The sequence below is a fragment of the Ciconia boyciana genome, chromosome 13 (genome assembly GCF_034638445.1).
Source record: "Ciconia boyciana chromosome 13, ASM3463844v1, whole genome shotgun sequence".
NCBI classification, from domain to species: Eukaryota; Metazoa; Chordata; class Aves; order Ciconiiformes; family Ciconiidae; genus Ciconia; species Ciconia boyciana.
Genome location: NC_132946.1, coordinates 17,140,681 through 17,164,912, shown reverse-complemented (window position 1 = coordinate 17,164,912; position 24,232 = coordinate 17,140,681). Strand labels below are relative to the sequence as shown.

General features: G+C 54.0%; 1 protein-coding gene across 9 annotated transcripts; it reads right to left on the bottom strand.

The window, feature by feature from the left end:
* Positions 1-324: 324 nt before the first annotated feature.
* Positions 325-24,049, bottom strand: CDIP1 (cell death inducing p53 target 1). 9 transcript variants are annotated; one of them, XM_072878465.1, is made up of 7 exons: positions 23,973-24,020; positions 14,875-14,958; positions 4,322-4,439; positions 3,647-3,745; positions 3,065-3,211; positions 2,501-2,765; positions 325-1,798 (listed from the first exon to the last, which is right to left on the bottom strand). In XM_072878465.1, the coding sequence occupies exons 4-7, from the start codon at positions 3,729-3,731 to the stop codon at positions 1,687-1,689; spliced, it is 609 nt and encodes a 202-aa protein (XP_072734566.1). In that variant the 5' UTR covers positions 3,732-3,745; positions 4,322-4,439; positions 14,875-14,958; positions 23,973-24,020; the 3' UTR covers positions 325-1,686. The 9 variants fall into 9 exon arrangements, with proteins under 9 accessions (XP_072734566.1, XP_072734560.1, XP_072734562.1 ...); XM_072878459.1 differs by having other exon boundaries at positions 4,338-4,439; XM_072878461.1 differs by lacking the exon at positions 23,973-24,020 and adding an exon at positions 23,717-23,735 and having other exon boundaries at positions 4,338-4,439.
* Between the last annotated feature and the right edge of the window lie 183 nt (positions 24,050-24,232).

Genomic DNA, 24,232 nt, shown 5'->3' with positions numbered 1-24,232 from the left:
TGTTTCCTGGTGCTGTGCTGGGCATCAGAAAGGCCCTGGGCTTGGTAACAGAGGCAGCCCTCGGCCTTCCTCCAGCCCCGTCCTGCGGGGGCTTTTCTCCTCTTCAGCTGAGTGTTGGGCACGAGGAGAGGGGCTGCCTCAGTGGCAGAGCTGGGGAAGCCACAACTGCAGCCGAGGGCTGGGCAGGGAAGGCTCTTGTTACCCCCAGGGCCTCTGCTGCCCTGCCCCCCATGCCATCCCTCCTCATCCTCAGCTTCCCTGGGGGTGGATCTGCTGTGGGTTTGGAGCAGGGGGAGAAGAAAAGCTGTACACGGAGTTCAGGGTCTGTTATTTATTTACATAAAAACACTGACTAGTGCCACAGTTCCACCTCTGAGCACACAGCAGCTGCCTGTGCAGGCCAGGCTGTGTGTGCAGACCTGTGCACTGAGAGACCCCCTGCTTCGCTCTGGGGGCTGCACGCTCCAGCTGCCCGGGCTGCCAGGGGCGGGGGCCAGGGGAGGGAGGAGGAGGTGCAGCCACAGAGAGGCTCAAAATGGCTCCCAGGGCCTCTTGCCCTCATCTGTCAGTGCTGCTGGCAGCTCCTGTCGCTGCCTGCTTGACCCCTTCCTTCTGCCCCATATCACGTGAGCTAAAAATAAACCCCTACACCCACATGCAACGAGGAACCCCACAGGGTGCGGCCGTGGTGGTGGCAGGACGGGTGCTGCAGGGTGTGCGCCTGCAGACCTTGCCGGGCTCAGGATGTGGGTCTGCTCCAGAGCTGCGAGCCAGCTGCGGCCTGGTAACAAACTCCTCTAATCTACAGCGCCGGGGCAGGTAGCGATGTGCCGGATGCATTTTTCGCTAACACTTTGCCGGGTGGGCGAGGAACTGCCAGGGGCTTTCCTTCCCCGAAAGAGCCACAGCAGGGGCTGGGAGGAGGCGCATGCAGCTGGAGCAGCTGTGGCCACCAGGCGCTGGCGGCTGCTCTGGCAAGACCGAGGTGCTGATTAAGGGTGCAGTGCTGCTGCCGTTTCCCCACACACGCCTCGAAGGCGGCTCTGCCTGCCTCTCCTTGGGAAGGGGCTTTGCCTACCGGCTGGAGAAAGCCGTGAACCACGCTGAAACCTGGCATGGGTGGCACTGCCCTCTCTGTCTCCTCGACACCAAGCTACCACCGGGCCCCTTCCTAAACGTGCCACAAGGGCCGTGCTGCCTCCCCGGTGTGCGCTGCAGGCTGCTCGGGTCCCCCTTCCCCTCCTGGGCGGCAGGTGCCCCCCGCATGCAGCAGCTCCCCGTGGGGACAGCACGTCCCTGCAGCCAGGCACCCCTGCACTGCGGGGAGCGAGGGGTGGACGCCTCCAGCAGCTCCTGGGTTGCTCCAGGCGAGAGGGGCCTCGCTAGTGCCCTGGAGCTAAGGGGGTGCAGAGGGATGCCCCCCACTCCTGCATGCTGCAGGGCAGCCCCACACACAGTGTTTGGGGCCTGGGCCCACCTTCCCCGTGCACACGCGCCAATCCAACCGTTCACAGCGAGGACTGGAGCTTGGGGAAGGTGGTCGCAGCCCTGAGCGGGAGGGAGCTGGGGATACACAGATACACACCACCAGAGGGTTAAGCGAAGGAGTGTTGCACACGCATAGACTAGGACGGCAGCGGGAGAGGGGCCGGTGTCATTCCAGTGGCTCGGGCTCCCAGGGTGCTGTTAGCACATGCGCTTGTACGTGTAGATATAGGCCTTGCAGTTGGGACACGTGTGTGTCACATCCTTGAAGTCATCGAACAGGCAGGGGATCAGGCAGCAGCAGAGATCACACCTGGAGCACGGGAAGAGGCAGAGTGCTGTGAGCTCGGGCACCCCAGAGGCAGCCCGGGGGCACAGCCTGCGGGCGCAGGTGGGGGGGAAGCAGGAGGGGGGGGCACATGTTGGGTTGGCTCTGGGGCATGGGCAACACAGGTGAGTACTTGCTCCTGGGAGCCAACCGCGACCCCCTGCCGCTGCGAAGGGCAGCGCAAAGCACCCTGCCCCTTGGGGCGTGCCGCTGCTGCCGCTACAAGGGTAAGCGCTTCGTTAGCAAGCAGTTGCACACCTTGCGGAAGGAAGGGACAGCCTGGTGAGGCACACGCAGGTGATGAGGCCCGATGTACCTCCACCGCTGGGGCAAGGGGCCGAGACAAGCACCCCATCCCCTCCTGCAGCCCCCACTGCTGCCCCTTGGCCGCAAGGAGAGACCGTGGCTCTCAGCAGCACCACCGGTTCTGGGCAGCACAAAGGCCCCCTGATGCCAAGCTCCACAACGGGCCCTCCCCTCCCCTGGCAGGAGCCCGGGTCTCCAGGCACTGTCACCCCAGGAACCCAGCTGCTGCCCCAGTAACACCTCAGTGCCGAGGCCCCCGCCATGCCCAACAGCTCAGCCAAAGCCACTGGCACTGGGGCCACCAGGACCAGGGCGGAGCAATCACCATCACCGCGGGGCTGCTGGCGGCAGGGAGGCCCCAGCTCTGCTTGCAGCACCTACCCCACGAAGCAGCAGAAGAAGCCGAGAAGGAAGCTCATGAGCCCAATCTCGTAGGTGATCTTGGTGGTGATGGCCTGCTGGCAGTGGGGACACACCGTCTGCACAGGGGCGCCCTGGAAGATCTCTCCCTGCAGCACCGTCACTGTGGTGGCAGCCCCTGATGGGACGAGGACTGTCGCCGTGTGGCCGCTGGGAGAGGGGTAGTGGCCCGGGGCAGGGTAGTAGCCCATGGGCGGGTGAGGGCCTGGGGGTGGGTAATAACCTGCTGGGAATGAGAAACGAGCACAGGTGAACGTCACCGTATGTGGCAGGAGAGGCCAGATCCTCGCTGGGGGGGCCACACCACCACCTCAGGTATGGACTTGGGGCCAATGCTGCTGCAGGCACTGTGCCCCCCCCACCTCACCCCACCCCAAGGAGCCTCACTGCAAGCCCCAAACGGCAGCCCCAGCCCCCCTTGTGTCCCCCCACTCCCCAGGGCACCAGCAGACACGTGCTTCCTGGGGCGGGGGGGTCCTTGCCCATCACCACCCCCCACTTCACGCAGCCCCTCCTGGTACTCACCAGGCGGCACGTAGGGCCCGGAGCCGTCTGTGGGCATGTGGGGAGGCACGAACCCCGGCTGCGAGGGTGGCTCGTATGGGGGGGGCCCAAATTCAGGAGGGGGGATGGGAACCCCCTGGGGCTGTCCCACGACAGGGGCGACGCCATCTGAAAGGAAACAGTCAGCAGCCAGGGCCAGAGGCAGCAGAGCTGATGGGGAGATGGTGGCTTGGCCGAGTGGTCTGGGGGGGTTGGCCCCAGCAGGGAAGGGAAACACAACATGGGGTGGTGGGCAGCCCCCCATGCCTCGTCCTCTGGCCCACAAGAAGCCCAGATTCACCCCACAGCACCCAGTAGAGCCAGGCTTTGAGCAGGGAGTGCTTTCTGCTCTCGTCACTTCCCCGGGACCTGCTCCCTCCCTGGAGAGGGATACGGTGACAGACAGAGCCGGGCAGCACTCCACCCTCCCCAGCGCACCGCACACTGCAGGGCAGAGCTGCAAGGAGTGGCCGTGGCCAGGGCGCTCCCAGGATGCTTGCTTGACTCCTGCCCGCTCGGCAATGTCACCCCAACACCCCGGAGCAGCTGGGATCCCCCCAGTACCTGCCGCAGGGGGTGGGCCGTGCTTCTCTTCTATCAGCGGTGCCGAGGGGCCTCCCGGGTAGGGCGGCGGAGGGTCGTTGGACATGGCTCAGGGCGGCCCTGCAAGGACAGAAGCCTTTAGAAGAGACGCCAGCCTTGCTGCGCACAGGCACTTGCCCGGAGCTGCGCGGTGCTTGGGGAAGGAGGTGGCAGGTAACGGAGGGGTCCGGGGCCGGCACCACCGCTGCGCTGGCCCCAGCACCCCACGGACAGAAACAAGGCCACAGCCCCGAAGCTGGTCGGGCTTCAACCCAGGCAGCAAATCCAAGGTGTAACATCTTCCTGCCGGCTCCGCAGGGCTTCCCCTGTAACACCCACACGGGGTGCAACAGCAGCTCATCGGTGCGGCTCTCGGCTGCATTGCCCGCATGCTGGGCTGGAAGCTGCTCTGCCAAGCACCTCGGCCGCAGCATTACGGGACCAAAGATGGGGAAGAGCTGCCCACGTTGCTCAGAGCCCCCCAGCTCCACCCGGCAGAGTGATACGCAACGCTGCGCCCCAAGGGGATGGCAGGACCCCCTCAGCCTGAAGCACAAACTGAGGGGGAGGGTGCAAACCCACAGAGAGCCTCTCTAAATAATCTCATCGAGTGAGTTAAGGTAAGACTATCTTTAACAGCTGGAGACATTATTTTACCTGGTGTAAAATTTACCTGTCCTCTTCCTTGCAGCAAGGAGCTCAGAGGACTCGACAGAGCCGAGAAAAACAATTCTTCTGAGCAGTGTAGTTTGGAAACTGTCTTACCCCACCGAATCTGTTTGAAAATAGACAGCAAGAGAGTTACAGCAATGGAGGGGAGCCACTGCTACAGCGCTGCCTTGGCCGCCATGCCAAACCCCCTCCTCTTCCCAGTGCAGGCGTGGGGAGCATGGGTCTGGGCAGCAACCTCCCCACATGTGCCCCCTCGATGGCAGGCACAAGGCTATGTGTCCCTGGCACGTGGAAAAGCCCCACCGGCACGCTCTCAACTCCAAGGAAGTGCAACGACATCGAGAAACCAGATTTCCCTGTTTACTCTGGCTCAGTTATATCTGGTAGGACATGACTAAATTGGGAAACACAAACGAGAGGCTGTTCACTCAGTGCCTGGGAAGGCTGCCATCAGGCATGGGACACGGTGACATTGCTGTCAGTGCCCAGGGAGCAGCGCTAGGAGCTCCCCTTGGGGTCTGAGCAGCTACCAAACCCCCATCCTTTGTCCCCGACAGGCCAGGAGCAAACGTGACCCTGCTTGTCCCATTCCCCTTGGTCTCCTGCTCTCCTCGAGGCAGGTCAGCATGCTGCGAGTACGGTGCTTTCTCGGCCAGTCCCACAGGTCCCTCTCCAGTAGCTCTCAAATGAGCAGGAAAAACGCACCCAGGCTACAACCAGCCCGCAAAAATCCCACGGGCACAACCGGGGCGGCTCTGGACCCCAAGAGATGGCCACAGTAGGTGCTGCTGCCACGTTACCTCCCCAGGCATGGCTGGCAAGGCCGCCCCGCAGCCCCGGCGAGGCACAAACCGCCTGCTCAGCCCCAGAGAGCTCAGGGCCGAGGGGGGCTGGAGCAGGGCCGAGCTGGGCAGCACCCCGCGGGGGTCACTGCTGAGGGAGGAGAGGCAGCGAGGCTTGCTCCTGCCCCGGCACCAACGCCACGCGCTGGGCAGCCTGCCTGGGGCACGCCAACCTCCACGGCATGGCACGGCACGGCACAAGCCTCTGTGGGCACCAGGCCAAGCAGCCAGCGCTGCCCCAGCCCTGCCCGCATTGCGGGTGCGCCCAGAGATTGTGGGGCACGGCCTCCTCCATCTGCGGCTGCTGGGCCAAGGGAAGCCAAGGCCTCGGCAAACACGGGAAGGAAGACCCATCCCTCCCCGACCTGCTTGGCTTCGCTTTATTCCACTCCTGTTTTTCTAGCTCACGCTCCCTGCTCCAAGCAGCCTCCTGAAAGGTGGCAGGAAACCTAATCAGGTCACAAGTCTGCGGAGGAGCACCATCACCCTGCTGATTGCGGAGCAGCATGCTGATCCCCCCAGGAGATGAGCAAAGCCTGGACCAGCACAGGGTCTCCCCAGGATGTCTGTTTTTACTGACTAATATTTCTCCCCGGAGGTCTTAAGTGGTATGTTGCAGCCACACAGCTTTGAAGTGTAATGCAAGGGTGGCTGGGGGTCATCTTCCTCCCGCTTTTCTCTCCAATTTCTTCCCCAAGAGCCAGGGGAAGGAGAGCCGGCCGGTGCAGCGGGTACAGCAGAGCTGCCATGGCACAGAGCGCTTCCAGGTGGAGGAAAGCACCCGAAGTGCAGCGCACTGCAGAGCCCTCCTTCTCCTTCAGTGACCTACAAAGCTACAAATTGGGCCGCGCTCTTTTTAGCTTCACTGGGGATGTAAAGAAAAGGAGGACTTACTCTTCTGAAAGTAGCCAACCAACCCACCGTGCGCTCCCAGGAGCCGCGGACCTTCCTGTCCCCGTGCCTGCAGGGCTCCTGGATGAGCCCAGCCCAGCCAAAGCATCCCCGAGTCCTTACCTGGGGACACCAGCTTGCCAAGGAGCTCTCCTTGCCCTCACAGGCCAGCTGAGCTCACGGCTTTTCTAATGTAGCAGATCTCCCCCCATTACCGCTCAGAGGCCACCTTCCCATAACGTAACATCTTTCAACATTCCCCGGCCTTACTCCCTCCATCATCAAAGCTGCTGGCGAGAAAACTCAGGATGCGAGGAGACCAAGAGGCAATCCCACCCACGTGCTCCACCGGCCGCTCTAGAAACACCCGCCAGATGAAGCAACAGCCCCAGATTGAGCCAGCAATTAATCCTGCCACCTTGACCAGCAGGAAAAGGCAGCCACGAGGGCAACGGCCAGTGGATCTGAGAGCCACGCGTGCACTGGGATGAAGGAAGCTGCAGGGGCTGCAGAGCTGTTCTGCTCGTACTTGGCCGACTCAGTCACTCTTAATGCAATATTCCGCTTATTAAGAGAGATCTGTAAAGAGCAAGATGTTGGCTGTGTGCCCTTCCCAGGAGGAAAAGAAAGCCTGTTGCTTTTAAGCCTCTTAGAAGCTGTTTCTCCTCTGCTTTCTTTTATCTTAACATGAGAAGCACAAAAGCGTTTCGCCAGAGAGCTCCGAGGGGAGCTGGAGGGCACAAGGCTTCCCCTCCACGCTGGGTTGGGAGCCACCCCAGAACACCACTCACCGCCCTGGCACGGATGACCCTGCAGTATTCCTCCTCAAAAGCAACATGGCCAAAGCAAAGCAACCCATATCCTCCCCCCTCGTATGGCACACGGAGAGGCAACCCTGCTCTCAGGAGCTAGCTAGCAGCACCCCTGCAAAGAGGCAGAGTTTCCCTGAGCAGCACCCACCCAGCGCAGGAGAGAGGGGAGCCTGGAGCGTGCCCCACCGGGAGGGCCTTCTGGGCTGAAGCAGGCTGATGGTATCTGGGCACAGGCAGGTGAGCTGGGAAGATGCAGCCATTAAAGAAAAACACAGCAGTATTTTGCGTCAAAACCACAGCAGTATTTTGCATCAAAACACGATCCCCAGAAGCACATAACAAGGACTCTTGCTGCTGGTCATTTCTGGTTTTACTCACTAGCTTTCGGCAAAGCCAACTTACTTTGCTCCCTCTGTCTTGGAAAAGAGAAACAAGACTTCTCCCGCCCACAGCACCGCCACAGAGACAAGGACTTGGAGTCCGGTGGCAGCTCACAGCAGACACGTCATGGCACGCAGAGCCTGGTGTGCCTTCCCAGGGAGGATGTCCCTGGCAGGCTGCGCTTTGCCCCAGGATCTCCAGCCACCCACGCCAGCAAGAATAGCCATTCTGCCAGCATACTACAAAGCTGTCCCACGTTAACCATGCTGGTTTATTAAAGCTGACCACTGCATTTCTGTGTCATGAAAACAGCTTAGATCAAACTAGCTGTTCTCACATGGGAAGAAATGTTCCCAAAGAATGTGGAAATTGCATCCGCACTAAGGCTTACTGGAATAACCATGCTTATAGACCCGCTGAACACCTAGGGGAAAAATAAGAGCTTTACAAAAAATTTAAGCTAAGTTTACCAGGCTTAAGTTCAAGATCTGAGGGACTCACCAATGTCTAGTGCAGGTCCTTTGGGAGCAAGGACCCATCGCAGGATCATAAGACTCAAAAGGAGTCAGTTACCAGTAAAAGGATGGAGAGAGGAGATGCTATTTCCAGCTAAAAATGCAGATTAGTTGTTCTTAACTGAAGAACACCTTTTAGTGGCTCCTCTACTTCAAACTAACAACAGAAGATGAACCCACCAGGCAATTGTTGCAAGCACTGCTCTTGTTAAACGCAGGACAGAAGCAAAGGGCACCCATGGGCTGGCAGCGTGACAAACCAAGCAGAAAAAGGATCAGAGGACAGAGGGGACCCGCTGGATCAGCCCATCCCTCTTTCCCTCTCTGGGGACAACACCCCAAAGCTTCCCTTCACATGCCAGCACTGTGTTGGCCGTCCTGCTCCTGCTATTCCTGTGGGAAGCCTGTTCCAGGCCCCCACTGCTCTGACGGCCTTACAGTTTCTAGTTTATTCGTAGCCAGATTACACTCACCCGTTCTTGAGCCTGAACAGCTTTCCTTCGCTCCCTGCTTGCTGCAAATGGCCATCAAGCCCTGACTCTGACTTTGTTTTGCTAGGCTGAACACACCGAGCTCTGGCAGGGTATTTCTGCACTGCGTTTTCAGTGCAAGCCTGTTATCTCCCTCAAGTCTAGATCGGCGACCTGAAGCCGTGCTCAGCTGTGGCAACAGCAAGCATCGCCCATGCTGGCACACTCTCCGGCGTGTGCTGCTGCAGTATGGAGGGGACAGCAAGCTGTGGCTGGTCCCGCTGCTCCAGAAAGCCTCACCTGCCCTGCAGCACTGCCGCGGGACTGCATAGGCACACACGGTCACCCCTCATCCTCCCATACCGTCTCAGAGCTTGTGGCCTTTATGGTTGGCTTGGGTTCAGTGTGGACACAAGGGACTAAACCACAGCTACATGGGAGCCCACGCACAGGCTAGGCTGGAGTTTTGCTAAAGAAAACAAAAGAGAAAAGATCCAGATTCCCACCGCTCCCGTTAGCCCTTCCAGGGCACAGCAGCGTGACAGACACAACCAGGAGAGCACGGTTCCATCGCAATCCCAAAGAGAGAGGGCTTGGCCCACCCCAGCTACAGCTTCAGTCGTGCACCCTCCCCTGCGGTTGGCTCTGTGCTCCCTGGTCGACCCAGGGTCTCATTTCAGGCCGCTTTTGGGTGAGAAGAACGAACAGCAGGTCTCCGGATCCCCCCCGACCGGGGCGTAACTCCCAGCCCCGAGAAGTCTGTCTGAGGTTTCTCCACAGCAGTGGAAACAGCCAAAGAGCCGGTGGGGCAGCACACAGTCCTGCACACAGAAACACAAGGCTTTCTAACCCCCCTCCTTCCCATGCTCAGCAACCCTGGCTCTAGTCAATTAGGGATCGATACGCCAAAGCCCACGGTTCCCATCACTGACACATCCAAAACCGGTGACCACAAAGTTCTCCCAGCTGCTTACAGCAGCGATGAGAGGAGCTGATGGATTAGGGTCCAGTGTTCCCCGCTGGCCGTGTTTCCCCCTGCTACATCACACAGGCTCACTGCGAAAACAGTGTGGGATTCAAACATGGCAAGAGGAAAGGTCTGCTCATCCGACCTGCTCTCCAAATAGGTATGTCATCAAAATCAACTGAAGCGTGGCATGTAGTGGGACCAGGGAACAGGTAGCATCATGACAGGTCCTAGCTGAATATACATTAACATGCCATAAAAGCTCACCCACCAGCTCGACGCATTGAATAGACAATGCCACGAGGAGCACAGCCACAGATAATTCCTGCACTACTTGGAGACCCAAAGATTTGGTCTGTTAACACCGTTCTGTTTTGGTCTGTTAACAGATTTGGTCTGTTAATGCCCAGGCAGCAGCCATGTGCGCTTCAGGCTGCTTCTGCCCAGACGGAATCACCAAAGGTGAGACAAATCTGAGAAGGACGGACCAAATCCCTGGCAAGTCTAACTCACATGCAAACCCTGATGGTGCAGCGCTGGCCCCGTGCAGCTCTGAGTCAGCCTCACAGCGCAGCTGAGATCCACTCCCACGAGCAGAAACATGGCCTGCGTTGTCCTTGCTCCTCCTGCATTTGATAACTGGAGACCCATGGTGATTTGGCCTTGTTTTGTCTACATGACCAGTGGCTCTGGCCACTAAGACAGGAAGCAGGATTTGTTCATATTCAGCCACGTTCAGTGATGTTGGCACTTCAAAAGCTGCTGCTGCACATTTTTGGAGGTCTTCCTCCACAAAAAATAACTTCCGGTATTTAGAAGAGGAAAAAACACACTAAAATTAAACGAATAAATAAAAGGATACGACCACTTCCAGCTTCGCTGCACATCAAACAGACACAAACTTCAGCTTCCAGGCTTTTGTAAATACATCTTTAAAAGCAAAATCGAGCGCTCCAAAGAAGCTGGGCTCCCTCACTGAGGCCAGCCTCTTTCCGTTTAAAAAAGGAACAGCGTTGTGGCCAACACCACCCCAGCTTTCCTGGCGCCAGGAAAGCTACCTGTGTGCCACGGGCTTCTACCTGTTCCCAGAAACAGGGAAATACTGAGACTAGGAAGGCAGACAAATACGCTAGGTATGAGCACAAAGCAGATCAGATGCTGGCAAAACGTCGTTTGACCGAAAGCCTGTTACCCTTTAAAAGGGGCTTTAGGGATAGCAAAAAGAGACTGAACAGAGCAGAGTCGGATGAAAGGTGGACAAAGCCATACCCTGACCATGGCAATCCCAATTGCCCTCCTCCACAACGGCATTTCTGAGCAGCCTGGACCTCCTCTGCAGCATGTCCTCTGCATTACACCTGTGCCACTGAGCCAGTCAGGGATGCTGCCCTCTCCACGCGCACGCCCGCTCGCACACAGCTTGCAGGGATGTGGCTCAACTCCCCGTGCTCCTGAAAGCACCACACACAATCCACAGCAGACAGCTCTTACCTTGAAAGGAAAGATAGCAAAAATCCCTGCTGAAAAAGCAGTATCAGTGGTTACTCCTGCCTGGTTTTTACCCAAGGGGGGGGAGGGGGGGAGGGAAAAAAAAAAAAAAAAAAAAGATGTTTTCCCTGTGAGCGAGCCAAACTTCCCCTCAGCCTTGCATATGCTGCCTCCAGCCTGCACACCGTCTCCCCAGAGCCAGGAGGGAAGGAATAAACAGCAGACAGTGCTGCAGCCTCCTTTAGAAAGAGGATGCCCTGGCAATCCTTGACCAGGCGGCATGTACCACCTCCTTTAGCCCGCTGTTAACCCTAGCAGCACCTCCTCAACTCATCATCCTGGTCCTGGGGAAGACAGCAAGAGGGCGCATGCCTACAACACATTCGCGCAAGGCACAGATGGAAACCCAAGTTAAGGACTAACGGAAAGCTCTCTTCTTTTTCTGAGCAACTCAGCTGCATTTCCCCAAGTGCAAGCCCTGCGCCTCCAGCACCACTGCCAGGGAGCGCAAACCCACCGTGCAGAAACAGCCAGGCTGCTCGCAGAACAGCAGACTTCTCCCACACTTCTGCAGTCACATTTCAGCTGCAGAAAACTCCTACTTCCAGGAGGGTCAGGCTCTTCCTTCAGTGCAGGGATGGAGAGCTCTGCTGGCAAAGCAGGACAGAAGCAGTCCTTTAACACAAAGGACTGCCGGAGGAGAAGGTTATTCACCGCTCAATCCACCACTCACTTCGTCAGAGAGCCAAAGCTCCCCGCTCTGCTCTACAGTATGCGAATCTCTGGAGGAGCATTTGTTGCAGTCGTTTACCTTGGGACCTCGGCCATGTCGTTTGACCTTCCGTGTGCCACCGTAACTCAGCAGGCAAATCAACTAAGAGCAGGATCCTCGCTGGAAGCCAGGTGCTGTGTCCAAAGCAAGATTTCTCAGGGAATTAAATCCAAAGCACAATCAGATAATCTCCACAACACAGCCTGGGCTCAGCTGTCCTCAGCCAGAGACTCAAATTACTGCTTCGCGCAGCTCCTCTGTATGGATATCAGGAAAACCAGACACAAAATCCCCCTGCTTAAGACAAGGATGGTTTACCCGCAACACCCACAAAGGGTTACGTGCGGGAGGAGCACTTGTCAGGACCTGCTGCCACCTTTGGGATTCTCTCCAGTGCTATTCGCCTCCAGATGGGCTGGCCAAGGGCTTGTTGGCTCTCCACACCGGGGCTGCAGAAACAGCATTGCCAGGACCTGGTTAACCTGAACATTTAAAGAAAAACCAGCCGAAATGAAAAGAAAGAACTGGGGTAGCTCTTTGCTCTCTGCCACGGGCTCAGCATCACGCGTCTGCAGAGCTCCTCGCGCAGACGGTGACATCCGACAAGAGTCAAGTGGGGCTGCAAGGGAGCCTGTGAGCTACAAGCAAGGAGAGGCCATTACCCCACACTTTAAAACTGAACCCCAGCCCTGACACATTTAGGGGCACCGGGGAAGGCTCAGGCGTGCACAGAGCACTCTGGACCACCTGGGCAGCTGAACCCAGCCCCCAAAAGACAGTGTTCTGAACACGGAGCAAGCACTGAGCACGCTGCAGCCAGGCTGCCTTGCAGGCTGCTACTGGCCCTGGAAAACACTCCCCCCCTGCTCAGGAGGTGCTTTCTGTTCAGACCTTACCAGCTGGTGACCTGGCCTCACGAAAGAACACAGACTACAATATGCCAGGTGTTCTCATGGTTGCAAAGATCCAATTTAAAAGAAACATTAAAGACAAACCTGAGTTCCTCTGCACCTTAGCAATCTGCTCCAGAGAGACTCAGACAAGAAAAGGAGGGTGCTGCAAGCCAAATCTCTGGGGAACCAGAGAGCTTTTCCATGAGACTTTCACCGAAGTTCACAAACAGCCCAAACTAACGCTTGATAACATCCATGGGAAAGCACCCAGCGATATCAGCAGCTGTTGCCTGGAGTCCCGTGCATCTACTCAGTTTTTCCCCTGAGAGGATAAATATTGCATTACATCATCCATTTGATATCTAGTTAATAATGTTAATAACATAACCCACAATAATCTAGAGCAAATGAAACCAAGATCTATTCCAATACTACAGTGTTTTAACATAACACCAAACTTAACTGTGCCACAAGACTAGTTGTTGGTTTAAACAAACAAAAACCCCCAGCTCAGGAAGCTTAACAGCAAACAGAAGTCCCAGAGGAGATCGGGCAGGAGCTCCGCAGTTCCTTGCGTTACAGTCACAGCTCTGTAGCTCACCTCTGACGGCAGGCCAAAACAGACGCTTAAGGACAAGTCAGGAAGCAAGTGAAGGCAGAATGGCCCCCCTGTCAGTCCCTCCCACTCCCAACACTCAGGGTTTTAGAGATTAGGCAGCTTGGAGTTTCTCCATGGACCACCCTAATCCCTTTAAAGCCCACCAGCTCGCTGAGCTCTGCCACAGATGGCAGCGGCAAGTTCTGCTCTTCAGTCACCTACACGAAAAAGTGCCTCCTACTGACACAGTCTGCTGCCACCCATTTCAATGGCACCTCCCAGCTCTCGCACAGAGATGAATACAGGATGATTACCCACTACGTCTCACAGAACAACTCAGGATTTTATAGATTTCCTTCCCAAAACTATACCGAAAATATTTTATTCCTTTATGCACCCCATTTTGTCATTACTCCCTCAGTCTCTAGAATTTTTTGAGAAAGTCAAATAATACAGCTACATCATTGCTGAATCAAATGATTAGATGTGCGACTTCCATTAAATAACACAGTAAGCTCCAAGGGAGGAGGAAATTAGAGTCATAGAGGATCAGCACTTCTGTGGAGATGTAGCTGCATTTCAGTTTCAGAATTAATCAGAGCCCAAGAGCCTATTCAGAATTCCCTTGCAGATTTTGCAACCCAACGAAATAATTTCAAGTACATTGGGGGTGATTCCAGATCCATTTTCCTTCCAAGTGATGTACAAAACATATGCCACAGTACTGATGTTTTCTTATCCGAGGCGTAGCACCAGCTTGCTATGGGACCGACTCCAGTCTCCAACAACATTAGCATTTTCTGTCCTCACAGATACCCCTGCCTTGGTGCCAGAGAAGCTGCTGACATTTAGATTTAACTAACTGGTACAGTGTCACCTTGCCTTTTTTTTTCTGAGGACTGGTGAGAAGTGCTCTATGTCACTCAATTTTATTTAAGGCCACGGCTCACTCTCTGCAAAGAAGCGTGGTTTGGGGTTAAGCAGGAGCGTGTGTGTAAGGTCTGAGATCTCTCCCAAGTCCTACTGCCAACAAGGAGGACCCATGCACGTCCAGAGACATGTGCCCTGGAGGAACTCCTCCGTGCTGAGGCCATTCATGTTCTCACACTCACCTTCTTGCTCCCACGGTGTGACCAGACCTTCCCATTTCCAGACCAGGACCTCTCTCAGGGTGGTCCAGGGCCCTGCTATCGTGGGGCTCGCTCGTCCCCTGGCAGTTTAACAGGAGGAGGGTACCCTGCACTCCCCTGCTCCCAAGCCCAGCTCATCTGGGCTTCTCAAAGACAGATGACAATGTCCCAGCTCACAGAGGGGAAAACCCCCTGGGTTAATCACCAGCCACTGAGTGTGCCCAGTGCTGGGTCATCTCCAGCAGCACGGCGGTGGCTCAGAGGGAGCACTGGGACGCACCCGAGTCACACGCAGCTCCTGCCGGTCCCATTTCTCCCTCCGGTTCCAGCCAGACTTGGCTAGTCCGCACTGACTTCCCAGTCCAGGGAAGACATTTTTACTCCAAAGCATTTCGTGACTTTGGTTTCAGTTTGCAGCACCAAGTTCCAGCCAACTCCTTCGTAACCCCTTCCCCAAAACTGTTGCTATCTGCTGAACAAAGCCACTTAACGAGCTGCATATCTGTCCCTCAGATCATGCCAAAAGCTGCTTCCCCATGAGCCTAATCTGACACTACTGCTTGCTCAGAGGCAACGCACAGCAGCGCTGCCAGGGGACGCAACAAAGACATGCAAAGCCACGTCATTAGCCTGGCTCACTTAAACGCAGGCAGACCTGACAAGAACATTGACCAAGGTACAAATCAGCTAGCCAAGTTCAGCAAGATGGGCAATCAGGCACACAGAGCTGTATTCCCTTTGAAAACAAGGGTGAAGGAAGAGAGATGATGTCTTCATACCTCTCCAGGCCACAGCTCCAGGCACCATCCCAGTTTTGGCATGCGTGGGACATCACCTGGATACGAGCCGCACCGACTCCAGAACTGTGGACAAAGTAAGCAGAAGACCTCTCGCTGAAAATCTAGACACAGCAGCTGGATTCAAAGCATCCCTAATACGCAGCAACGCACCTCCTCAAGTCCCTGTTCTAAGCTTTTCTAAACCCTCTCTCTGCCTCTCTGTCAAGGCAACACCTCACTGCTTTACTGTTAAATTAAAAGCATCGCTGGTCAGGGGGTTTCAAACAGTACTAAGGCTGGGTCACTGCTCTCACAGCAGGGGATGAGACTGGTGAAAATTCAAGCAAATAATACCAATATGCCCTCAGGGCAGGTAAACAGCTCAGCTGCTCTGGAGGATTCAGGACTGAAATCCTCTCCTGAGCCTGATGAAGACAGAGCAGCTCCCACAGCTACAACACTAAACAAGCTGGGAACTGTTTTCTCTCTCATCAGAATAGCCCAGCAGCCAGCTCAAAAGTGAGCTCCCACTGCGCTAATGCATCCTGAACGTGGCACCCAAGAGGGAGTCTGAAAGGCTAAAATAACAACACCTGTAGCCTGAGGCTACGAACTTTGGGGGAACCTCCATTCCCAAAACGCAAATATGCTCCAGATGACGCCTCTGTGGGAGACCTACAACAAGCCCAGGGGAAGACTTGGTATTTCGTGGCAATGGAAACGGTCTCTAGTCCCAGCTTCACTGTCTTGCTCAAAGACTACGTTAAGGTTTTGGAGGAGGTGAATGGTCACAGCAGAGCAGGTGGGAAGGGCAAGCTGAGCCTTCAGCACATACCCACACTTCCTGCGAGCGCTTCCTTATATACCATAAAGCAGAATAAAGGTGCTAAGCTAATCAGAACTGAACACGCCTTTAAGAAAAGGGCAGCACGCACACACTAGCAGCAGCTATTTATCCAGCGGTCAGTTAAAAATGCAAGCCCAAAGGAGTCGGGAGCAGCATGGAAATCCCATCACGACTGCCTTCCTTCACCCCATATTCCAGTCTTTGTCCTCCCCTCCAGTGCAAGGCTCCAACGCTCCCCTTCTGCCACATGTTGGGTGATTGGGACCCCTGAGGACCTCAAAAGCATCCCCGGTTGGAGAGTCACTGCAGCAGGGGTACAGCGTTGGCTTTAGTCCATGATTTCCTCCCAAAATGAAGCTGCGCTGAACCCCAGGGTTTCCTTTCCCTCTCTTAAAAGGGTGGCCTGCTTCTTATTTGGAGAAATAATCAATAAAATTCAACGAGCTGATTTTCATTCATCACCAGCCAGAAATCTAATCTCCAGTTAACAGCACTACCCCGAACACAGCTATCACATCTATCATTTAAGTTATCTGCTGTGGGTACTAGCATGCGTGGATTTTGGTGAGCGGGGCTGCCTACATCACAATGACTAATTTATTCGCAGAAAGGCTAATTTAATCCAGCAGTGAATGTTCTCAAAGCCTCCTCGCACAGAAAAGCTTTTATCTTGGTTGGCTTAACAACAATACAGCATATCCAAAAACGTGGAGGGATGCTAAAGAAGAACACTACCCTTGTGTTTTGAGTCTTCTAGTACTTTTGTCTGAGAAATTTCTCTTGGTAACCACAGACTTTGAGAACACATAGAGTGCCTCTGGTTTTTTTAAAAAGCCAACTGTGTTCTCAAGGCAAAATATACAACAGCTCAGGCTACATCCCCCTCGCATACAACTGTGTCTTGACAGAAAGAGCTGTGCTTTTAATAAAACTAAAACCCAGCAAAGACTGTTTAGTATTAGACACCACGTTCACTTCCAACCGCCCATCTGCACAGCAAGAGTGGCGGCCAGCATGCCTGGCCCAGGATGTACTACCTGCCACTGGAAGGTGACTTTCACCAGCCCACACTACAGAGGAATAAACTTCAGAAGAAATTCAAAAGCCCTCCGTGTTAAAAAGCTGTGTAACTGCATTACGAAGCATTTCACAGAGAGCATCCTTCAGATTTCCAGCCTCTGCCACCCGTGGGGCAGCAATAACTAATCAAGCAATCAGAAAGCTTTTTTTCATTGTTTTTAAACTCTAGTTCATATTTTCCCCTTATTTGTGAAAGTATGCACAGAGGCAGCATGCATCCAAAGTCACGCTTAGCCACTTGAACCGGAGTGCGCTGTCTCTTAGCTCTGCAACAAGAGTCACCGTACCACCTGTGTCATACAGACACGGCACGAAGAAGTGGTCCTCACCCCTTGCAACGTAGATCACTGGAGAGCCAAGCATTGTCCCTTGGAATTAGAGGGGCTAAAACAAGGGTTTTTAAAGTGTTACAATAGACTTAGCTGTACCAGGATAACCCTCCACACTCTTAGGAGTGTCACCGTCATCCTGCTGCAGAAGAACAGCTGGTGCTGTGCAAGGATCACAGCCTGGATTATGCCTGAGAGGGCTCCTTTGGTACAAGGGCAAGAACACACCCCAGGTGGTGTCCACCAATTTAGGATGATTCAGTAATTTGGGAACAAGGAAAAAATCAGAGGGAAACAGAGCATTAAGACAGGCCAGTCTTAAAAAAAAAACCAACAGAACAACACAACACTCCCCTTGTTCCTATCTGTCAGGAACTGCTGTCCCAAGAATAGTCTATTCAGAAACCAGGAAACTCAGAGAGCAGCAGGGAAGGGCTGAGTCATGGCTATTTGAAAAAAAAAAAACAAACAAACAACAAACAACAAAAAAAAGACCCACAACAAAACAACCCAGAAGGGAAGGAGAGAAAACATGGCCAGCAGCTGTTCTGGGTCTTGGAGATATAAACAAGTCAATCCAGAACATATTAGCCAATCTTTCTTTTTAAAAGCCCTGCAAACACATGGTACTGCCATAAAAAGCAGTCGACCCTCCCTCTGCTCCTGGGAGGCAAATTTAGCTCTCGTTGAATCAGGCAAAGGTGGTGGTGCTTCCCGGCACCAGCCTCTCGACGCAACACCCGCTCAGCCGTGCGCGGCCGCCAGGACACAAACGGCTCCCCATTTATGCCCTGATCTTTGCCTTTATTTGTTCCCCTACAGCATTATCATCCCAATATCACAAAGACTTACAGGCTGGACAAACGCTTTCCAGAAGGGAAAGTGCAGTCCATTTCAGGGATGCTATTAGCAGAGGGTGAGGAGCCGTTTTCCTTGCCAGCACTGGAAGGGCATGAGGTAAAGCGTGACTTGGACGGGTTTCCTACAACTCTGCGAACAGCCGAGCAGAAGACAAGCGCTCCCATCTCGCAGCCAGCCTCAGCGCTGCCCGTCTAGCCCCCAGGAAGGCCAGGCTACGGTTAAGTTTTGCTCAAGTCTTCCCACGTGACAATCTTTGTTCCGTGACCTAAATGAAATCAATTTTACAGTAATTCTCCCCAGGACAGTAATCTTATTCACTCACCCATAATCTAAAAGATTATACCTGCTCTCCAGCTGTGGGGCTCTGGGAGGAAGCACAAGGGATTTCTGAGCGATGAGGGCTTATTTTTAATACAATTACTCAGCTACCCCTCGCAAACTAGGGAGGGGGCCGTATCTTTTCAATCAAATAACTGTGCTTCAAAACACGTTTGGAGGAAAATACCTCCAATTAATTTTATCTTGCACCGTGAGGTTCTGTCAGATTAAAGATGCAAAGGTAAGAAGTGGAAGAGCCTCTGAGTCCGTCCCGGCAGGGAGCAGGCTGGCCGTGCCTGCCGTCCCCAGACTCTGGCAGATAACATGTACTCAGGTGTAACCACGCCTCAGCCACCACATCTTGTCTCGGTAAAAGATAAAATTGTCAAGTGACGTTAAGTCAGGGCTTCCTTTGTAAAGATACATGCAGTAGATGCCATTTTGGGACGTTAGTGCTCACAAAAACAATACTGGCCGACATCGGGAGCGAGGCAGGAAGCGTACTGTGTCTACACACGCAGCCCCACAGCAAGACAGAGAAAGCCTCTGTGCTTTTCCTTTTTACATCTGCAAAATCCTTTTAGTCTGAGAGTGGGCTGCATTTTTGGGTTTTTTTTCAGGGAGCCAGTATAAACCATGGGGGGAGCTCAGAGAGCCTAACCTACCCCTCTGCAGCAGTCGAAGAGCCTCTCCCTGCAGCCTGCACAGGTCCCCACGTCTCCCACCGCCCATCCCAGGCAGGGCAGGGGAATGCTCCCTGCTGAGAAAGCAGCTCCCACAGACCCAACCTCCTCCCAGCACTGGGACTTACTGGGAAAACTACAACACAAGGCCTTGCACATAGACCCAGCCTTGACACTAACTCCCAGAACGAGAGCTCAAGGAAAGTGTCCCAAAGCAAACAGGTTCTCATGGTTCAAATTTTAAGTAAGATTCTTTTTCTCTGCGACCACACAAATGCAATGAGTAAATGAAGATGAAATATAGCTAGAGCATGGGATGTGCATGTACCACGGTAAAATGTGATGGATGGAATTTATGACTGTAAGACGGAATGCAAGATGAAACAGTAAGTGTGTAAACTTAAAGCTAGAACGCTCCTTCCAAAAACGCATCTTCCAGAATTGTTAATAGGTAGCCAGCCTGTTAGGGCAAGGTAGAGAAGATTTTCTTGCTAAATGCAGAGACTGGGTATCAAAGAAGGTTCAGGGACATACACAATAGGGAATGTCCACCTGCAGACTGGTTCAGGGCAGAGGGACTACCATCTCAGCACAAATGCTTTATCTTAAATTCTCTTAATCTATCAGAGAACTGGGTATTATTCCATTTTCTTATGCATGAAGGAGGTAAAGGAAACATAACTATTACTAATGCAGAGTTACCTTACTAATCACGATAGGTCAGAGAAATACATTACTTAATTTGCACGGAAAGCCCCAGCTCATTTCTTCATTCTCTGATCATCTCAGGTTTCATCATGCTAAGAGGTACAAAGTCGAACACACACGGCCAGCAGCTGTTCTTCACAATTCCTAAGATGCTAATTACATTGCCATCTTTTGGGGTTATTTCTTGTATTTTCTTACTCTAAATTCAGGCCTGCTAAGAGAGTTCAGATTAAAGATAGCTGCACTGAAGTGGGGCCTCACACAGGAGACGTGCGGCATGAAGCAGCTTCCTCCCTACCTCCACCCTCTACCCAGATCTCTGACCAGCACAGGCCCCCTGTACTCTCTGGGGTCTCAAACAGCCCTTTTTCACCACCACAAACACAACAAATTTTAGACGGCAGCCACGAGGCAGCTCTGAATGAACGAGTCCAAAGCACAACTGTAACAGCAGCCAAGAGTTTCTCTGAGCATTTCATGCCAGAAGTAAAAACTGCGCTCCCCCTGCCTCAGAGACGTTATACTGTTGAGAAAACTGATGGTGGTTTCCTACAGCATCTGTTCTCATTGTGTTCCCTTTGATCAGAGAAGGAGATACGTCCTTCGCAGAGTGTGCAAAGATCTGACACTGCTTATGAAAATCGCACTGCTTCTCTCCAGTTGCAAGACAGGTACCGAGTGCCGATCGGGAACAACAGGAAAACAGCAAGGTGAATATCACGTCCCCAGGCAGAAGTTGCTCATCATGTGTTTTTTGAAGGAAAAAAAGGTACATATACATCTGTGTTTTGCAAACTTGTGTGCTCAGGTGCCTTGCTCTGAAATCTTCAGAAGAGTCCTTCAGAAGAACCAAAAACCTCCAACGATTTGCAGAACAACTGAAGTTCCCACTACAAACCATCACTTTCACTGTATCGGGGAGAAGGGAAGAGTACTGTACAATTAAAATCTTTCCTTTTAGAAAGTATCATTGACTGCTGCTGAGAGCAATGAGGCGTATCAGCATCTATTTGTTGTTTTCCAACTCTCCTGTCCTCCCTGTTTTCAGCGGCTTTGCACAGATCAGTCTCGGAGAACACCTCCTCATCGCAGTTTGACGAGAAGTCGGCATACCTGTCTAGGAGCTTGAAGGTATATTCAGTCCTGCTGCCTTCATTATTATTTTAATCTCCATATTATGCAAATACTGTTTCCTCCTTGTCTCACCTGGCAGCCACCAATCTTTTCCTCAGCTTGGTGCAAAGCTGAGTAAATGTGAGCCTGCACACAGAAAAACTATCGCAGTACTGACGGTACATTCAGCACGTGTACAGAGCCGTGGTAATACCAGCAAAAGTGATGCACAGCCCCGTTGCAGACCCTACAAAAAATGCTATTAAAGAGTTTAAAAAACTCAGCTTCTTTCAATCTAGGATATTCTCTCCTGATTAAAGCAATTATAAGAATCAAATGTAGGGCTTTACAATGGTACCACAAACAGACGTAGAACACCTCATTTCATACCTCTCTTTACCCATAAGCAAAAAAACTGGTCTTGGATCAGAGCGGATACTAGAAGTCTCTGTATCTCCTTCCAAAACCACTCATCCTCCACCACCTCAAGATCTCTGCATCAACGACATCCTTTAAATACAAGTATTTATCTGCTAAATTCACATCTGAAGAGGAAAAAAGATAATCTTTTACATAATAAAGTTACTTTCATCCCTTCTCTCGCTATGTTAGTGAGTAACACGGGCAATGGGAACACTTCTGTAGATGACAGCACTGTGCCAAGGACCCAAAACCCCCTGAAACACATACAGTGTGGGTGTTGTGGACAGGCTCCAGTCTGGCCCCTGGCTGAATGCCCTTCAGCTCCAGGAGTGCATTAGCTGTGCTCCCGGAGTGCACCTGCCAGTTGTGCTTCACCCAGAAGGAAGCAGTTGCCGCGCTTTCCATCACTGCGTGATTTCCCATGCACAGAAAGCATGGCTGATTAGGAAGTGAGCTTCAAAAACATGCTCATAAACCAAAACAAGGCACTGACGGAGACACCCTCCCTCCTTTCATAACAGCAGCTGAGACAGAGCTCCAGTCAGAACAGAAACGGGAGGGATTGAATTTCAGAACTGAATTTCAGGTGCAGGACCTGTTGAGGGAACACAACAAGAAACTCCGCACGGTCTTCTGTCTTCTTAGGAAGGGCTCAGGTTCTGAAAGAGAAGCTCCCTCTCCATGGCTCCATCACCCTGCCCATGTTACAGCCTCATCCCCCATCTGTGCTCAAGCCACACCGCTAGACAACCTCGTATCAATCCCTAAAGTCTTTGCCCCCCTACCTCCAAGCAGGAATTCCTGCCTCACATAATGCCTAAGGAGAACAGAGCAGGTACATCGCTGAACGCTTCCGAGGATTTCCTGGGGCACACAGACATCGCTACATTTAGACACAGAAGCCTTTGGGAAAGGGAAGTTTTCAGCCTGCGCTTTCCGCACTGACCCAAGTTTGTTTAGTTCCTAAAAATGAATGAATTATATACTATGGTTACGTATTACGCTATATAATAATCAGTCTAGTTTCCCCTACTGCCTACTCCAGTCACACACTCTGGAAAGCAGAAGGGCCCCTGCTGAAACGAAAGCCCCATTTCAAGCGCATTGGTTGGAAGGGAACAAACAGGAGGGTATCCTGTATATTCACAGCGTTTCTCAGCAAGTTTTACATACGGCCCAAACCCACTATAATTATCATTTAAAACACTTCTACTTAAAATCATTGTGCCTGACCTAGTCTACCACCTGATATTTTAGGCTCAGCATGGAACGTGACAACTGCCAGTCCCCTCACCAGTTCTCGCTGGTGCAAGACCATCTCTGAACAACTTTTCCAGTGACATGTTGGGCCAAGGGGCACACACCTACGCTTGCAGTGACTTGGAGAATTTTAACCTTGAGCGTGACTCCTGCGGATGATCCAGAGGATGTTGGCATGGCGGCGTCCATCCCAGCCTGCCTGTTCCTGCTCCCCTGCACGGCCCTGGAGCTCTTCCCAGGGTCCCAAGCCCCATCTCCCCATTTAGCAGCAATCACAACCCCCTGTGCTTTTCATAAAGCAACTGAATGCTGCCTTAACAGCTCCTGCCCTTTTGCCTCTCCAGTGCCCTTGGGAGGCAGAACCAAGATCTCACCGCTCTAGCGGTTAAAGACCGCCCAGCCTCCCGATAACATTTATTCATCGGTATTTGTTGTTATGCTGCACTACCCATTAGCTGAACGAGCTCTCCTCATTTCACAGGGTTCACACTGCCAAGGTGCTGATGGACAATATCATCCCCATCATCATAATCTCTCTTCCTGCTTGTCAAGACATCTGAGCTTTTTTCAGCTCCTCTAAAATGGGCTCATCGTTTCTGATCACTGAAAGGGCAGCTCCAGCCCAAGCTCATCTCTCCCAGGCTGGGATGACTGGAAGCACACACACTTACACCCAGGCCTGGCTCCCTCCTCTCCCGGGGATCTGTCTGGGTAACGGATCACATTTGCTCGTCTCACAGCTGTGCCCTGCTGGCAGCTCCCAGCCGTCCTCTCTGCAAGCTGGCACGACCTCGGTCGGGCTGGGGCACTCGCCTTACAGCGGAAAGTCTTTTCCCAAGTACACGACCTCACTTTCCATCTGATTAAATTTCATCCCGCGCCTGCTGCTCCGGCCCTCCGGCAGATCCCGATCCTCCCGTCCCAACCCCTCCCTGCATTGCTGAGGGTACAGAGCTGAAGCTTTGTAAGATTTTAGTAGCACCCTGCAGCATTTTGTGGCCGCTACAGACAGCGTTAGAGACCAGTCCGAGACCAGGGCTGCCTCCCTCTCGCCCCGGCCCACGCTACCATCTCTCCATACCTCTTCTCCCCAGGATGCGTGGCTCCGCAGCAAAAGCTCCAGCCACGGCAGAGCACAGAGGCCTTCCCTCTGCCTGGAGAAGCGAGGTCCTCCCTCAAAGCGTTAACCGGGGATTTGTTTTCATCCCTCTCGTTCTTACCAGCGGTGGATGGTGCCCGACTTCTCCTGCGTTTCCCCCCGTGCCCAGTGTCCCCACGCCTCCGGCCGGCCCCGCTGCCAGGAGGCCGCCGCGGCCTGCGCGGGGCTGGGGGGGGGGGCACCGGCCCCGCCGGGCCTCCCTCCCCGCCGCCGCCGCCACCGCCGCCGCCTCCTGCCTCGCCCGGCCCCACCGCTCCCCGGGGCCCAGCCGGGCCCCGCGCCCGACCCCCGCCTCGGCCTCGTGGGGAGGCACCTACCGGCTGCCTGCTCCCGGCGGCGGCTCCGGCACCTGCCCGGCTCCGGGGCGGGGCGGGGCGGGCGGCGGGCGGTGCCGCGGCGGGGCGGGCCTCGGCCGCGCCCTCCCAGCCGGGGGCCGGGGCCTGCTTCCCCCCGCCGGGCCGCACCAGGCTGGGCCCGGGCCTGCTCCCCCCCCCACCGCCGGGCTGCTGCAGGGAAGGGGCAGGGGCAGGGGCAGAACCCCGCGGCCATCTCCGGGTAACGTCCCCTGTGACCTCAG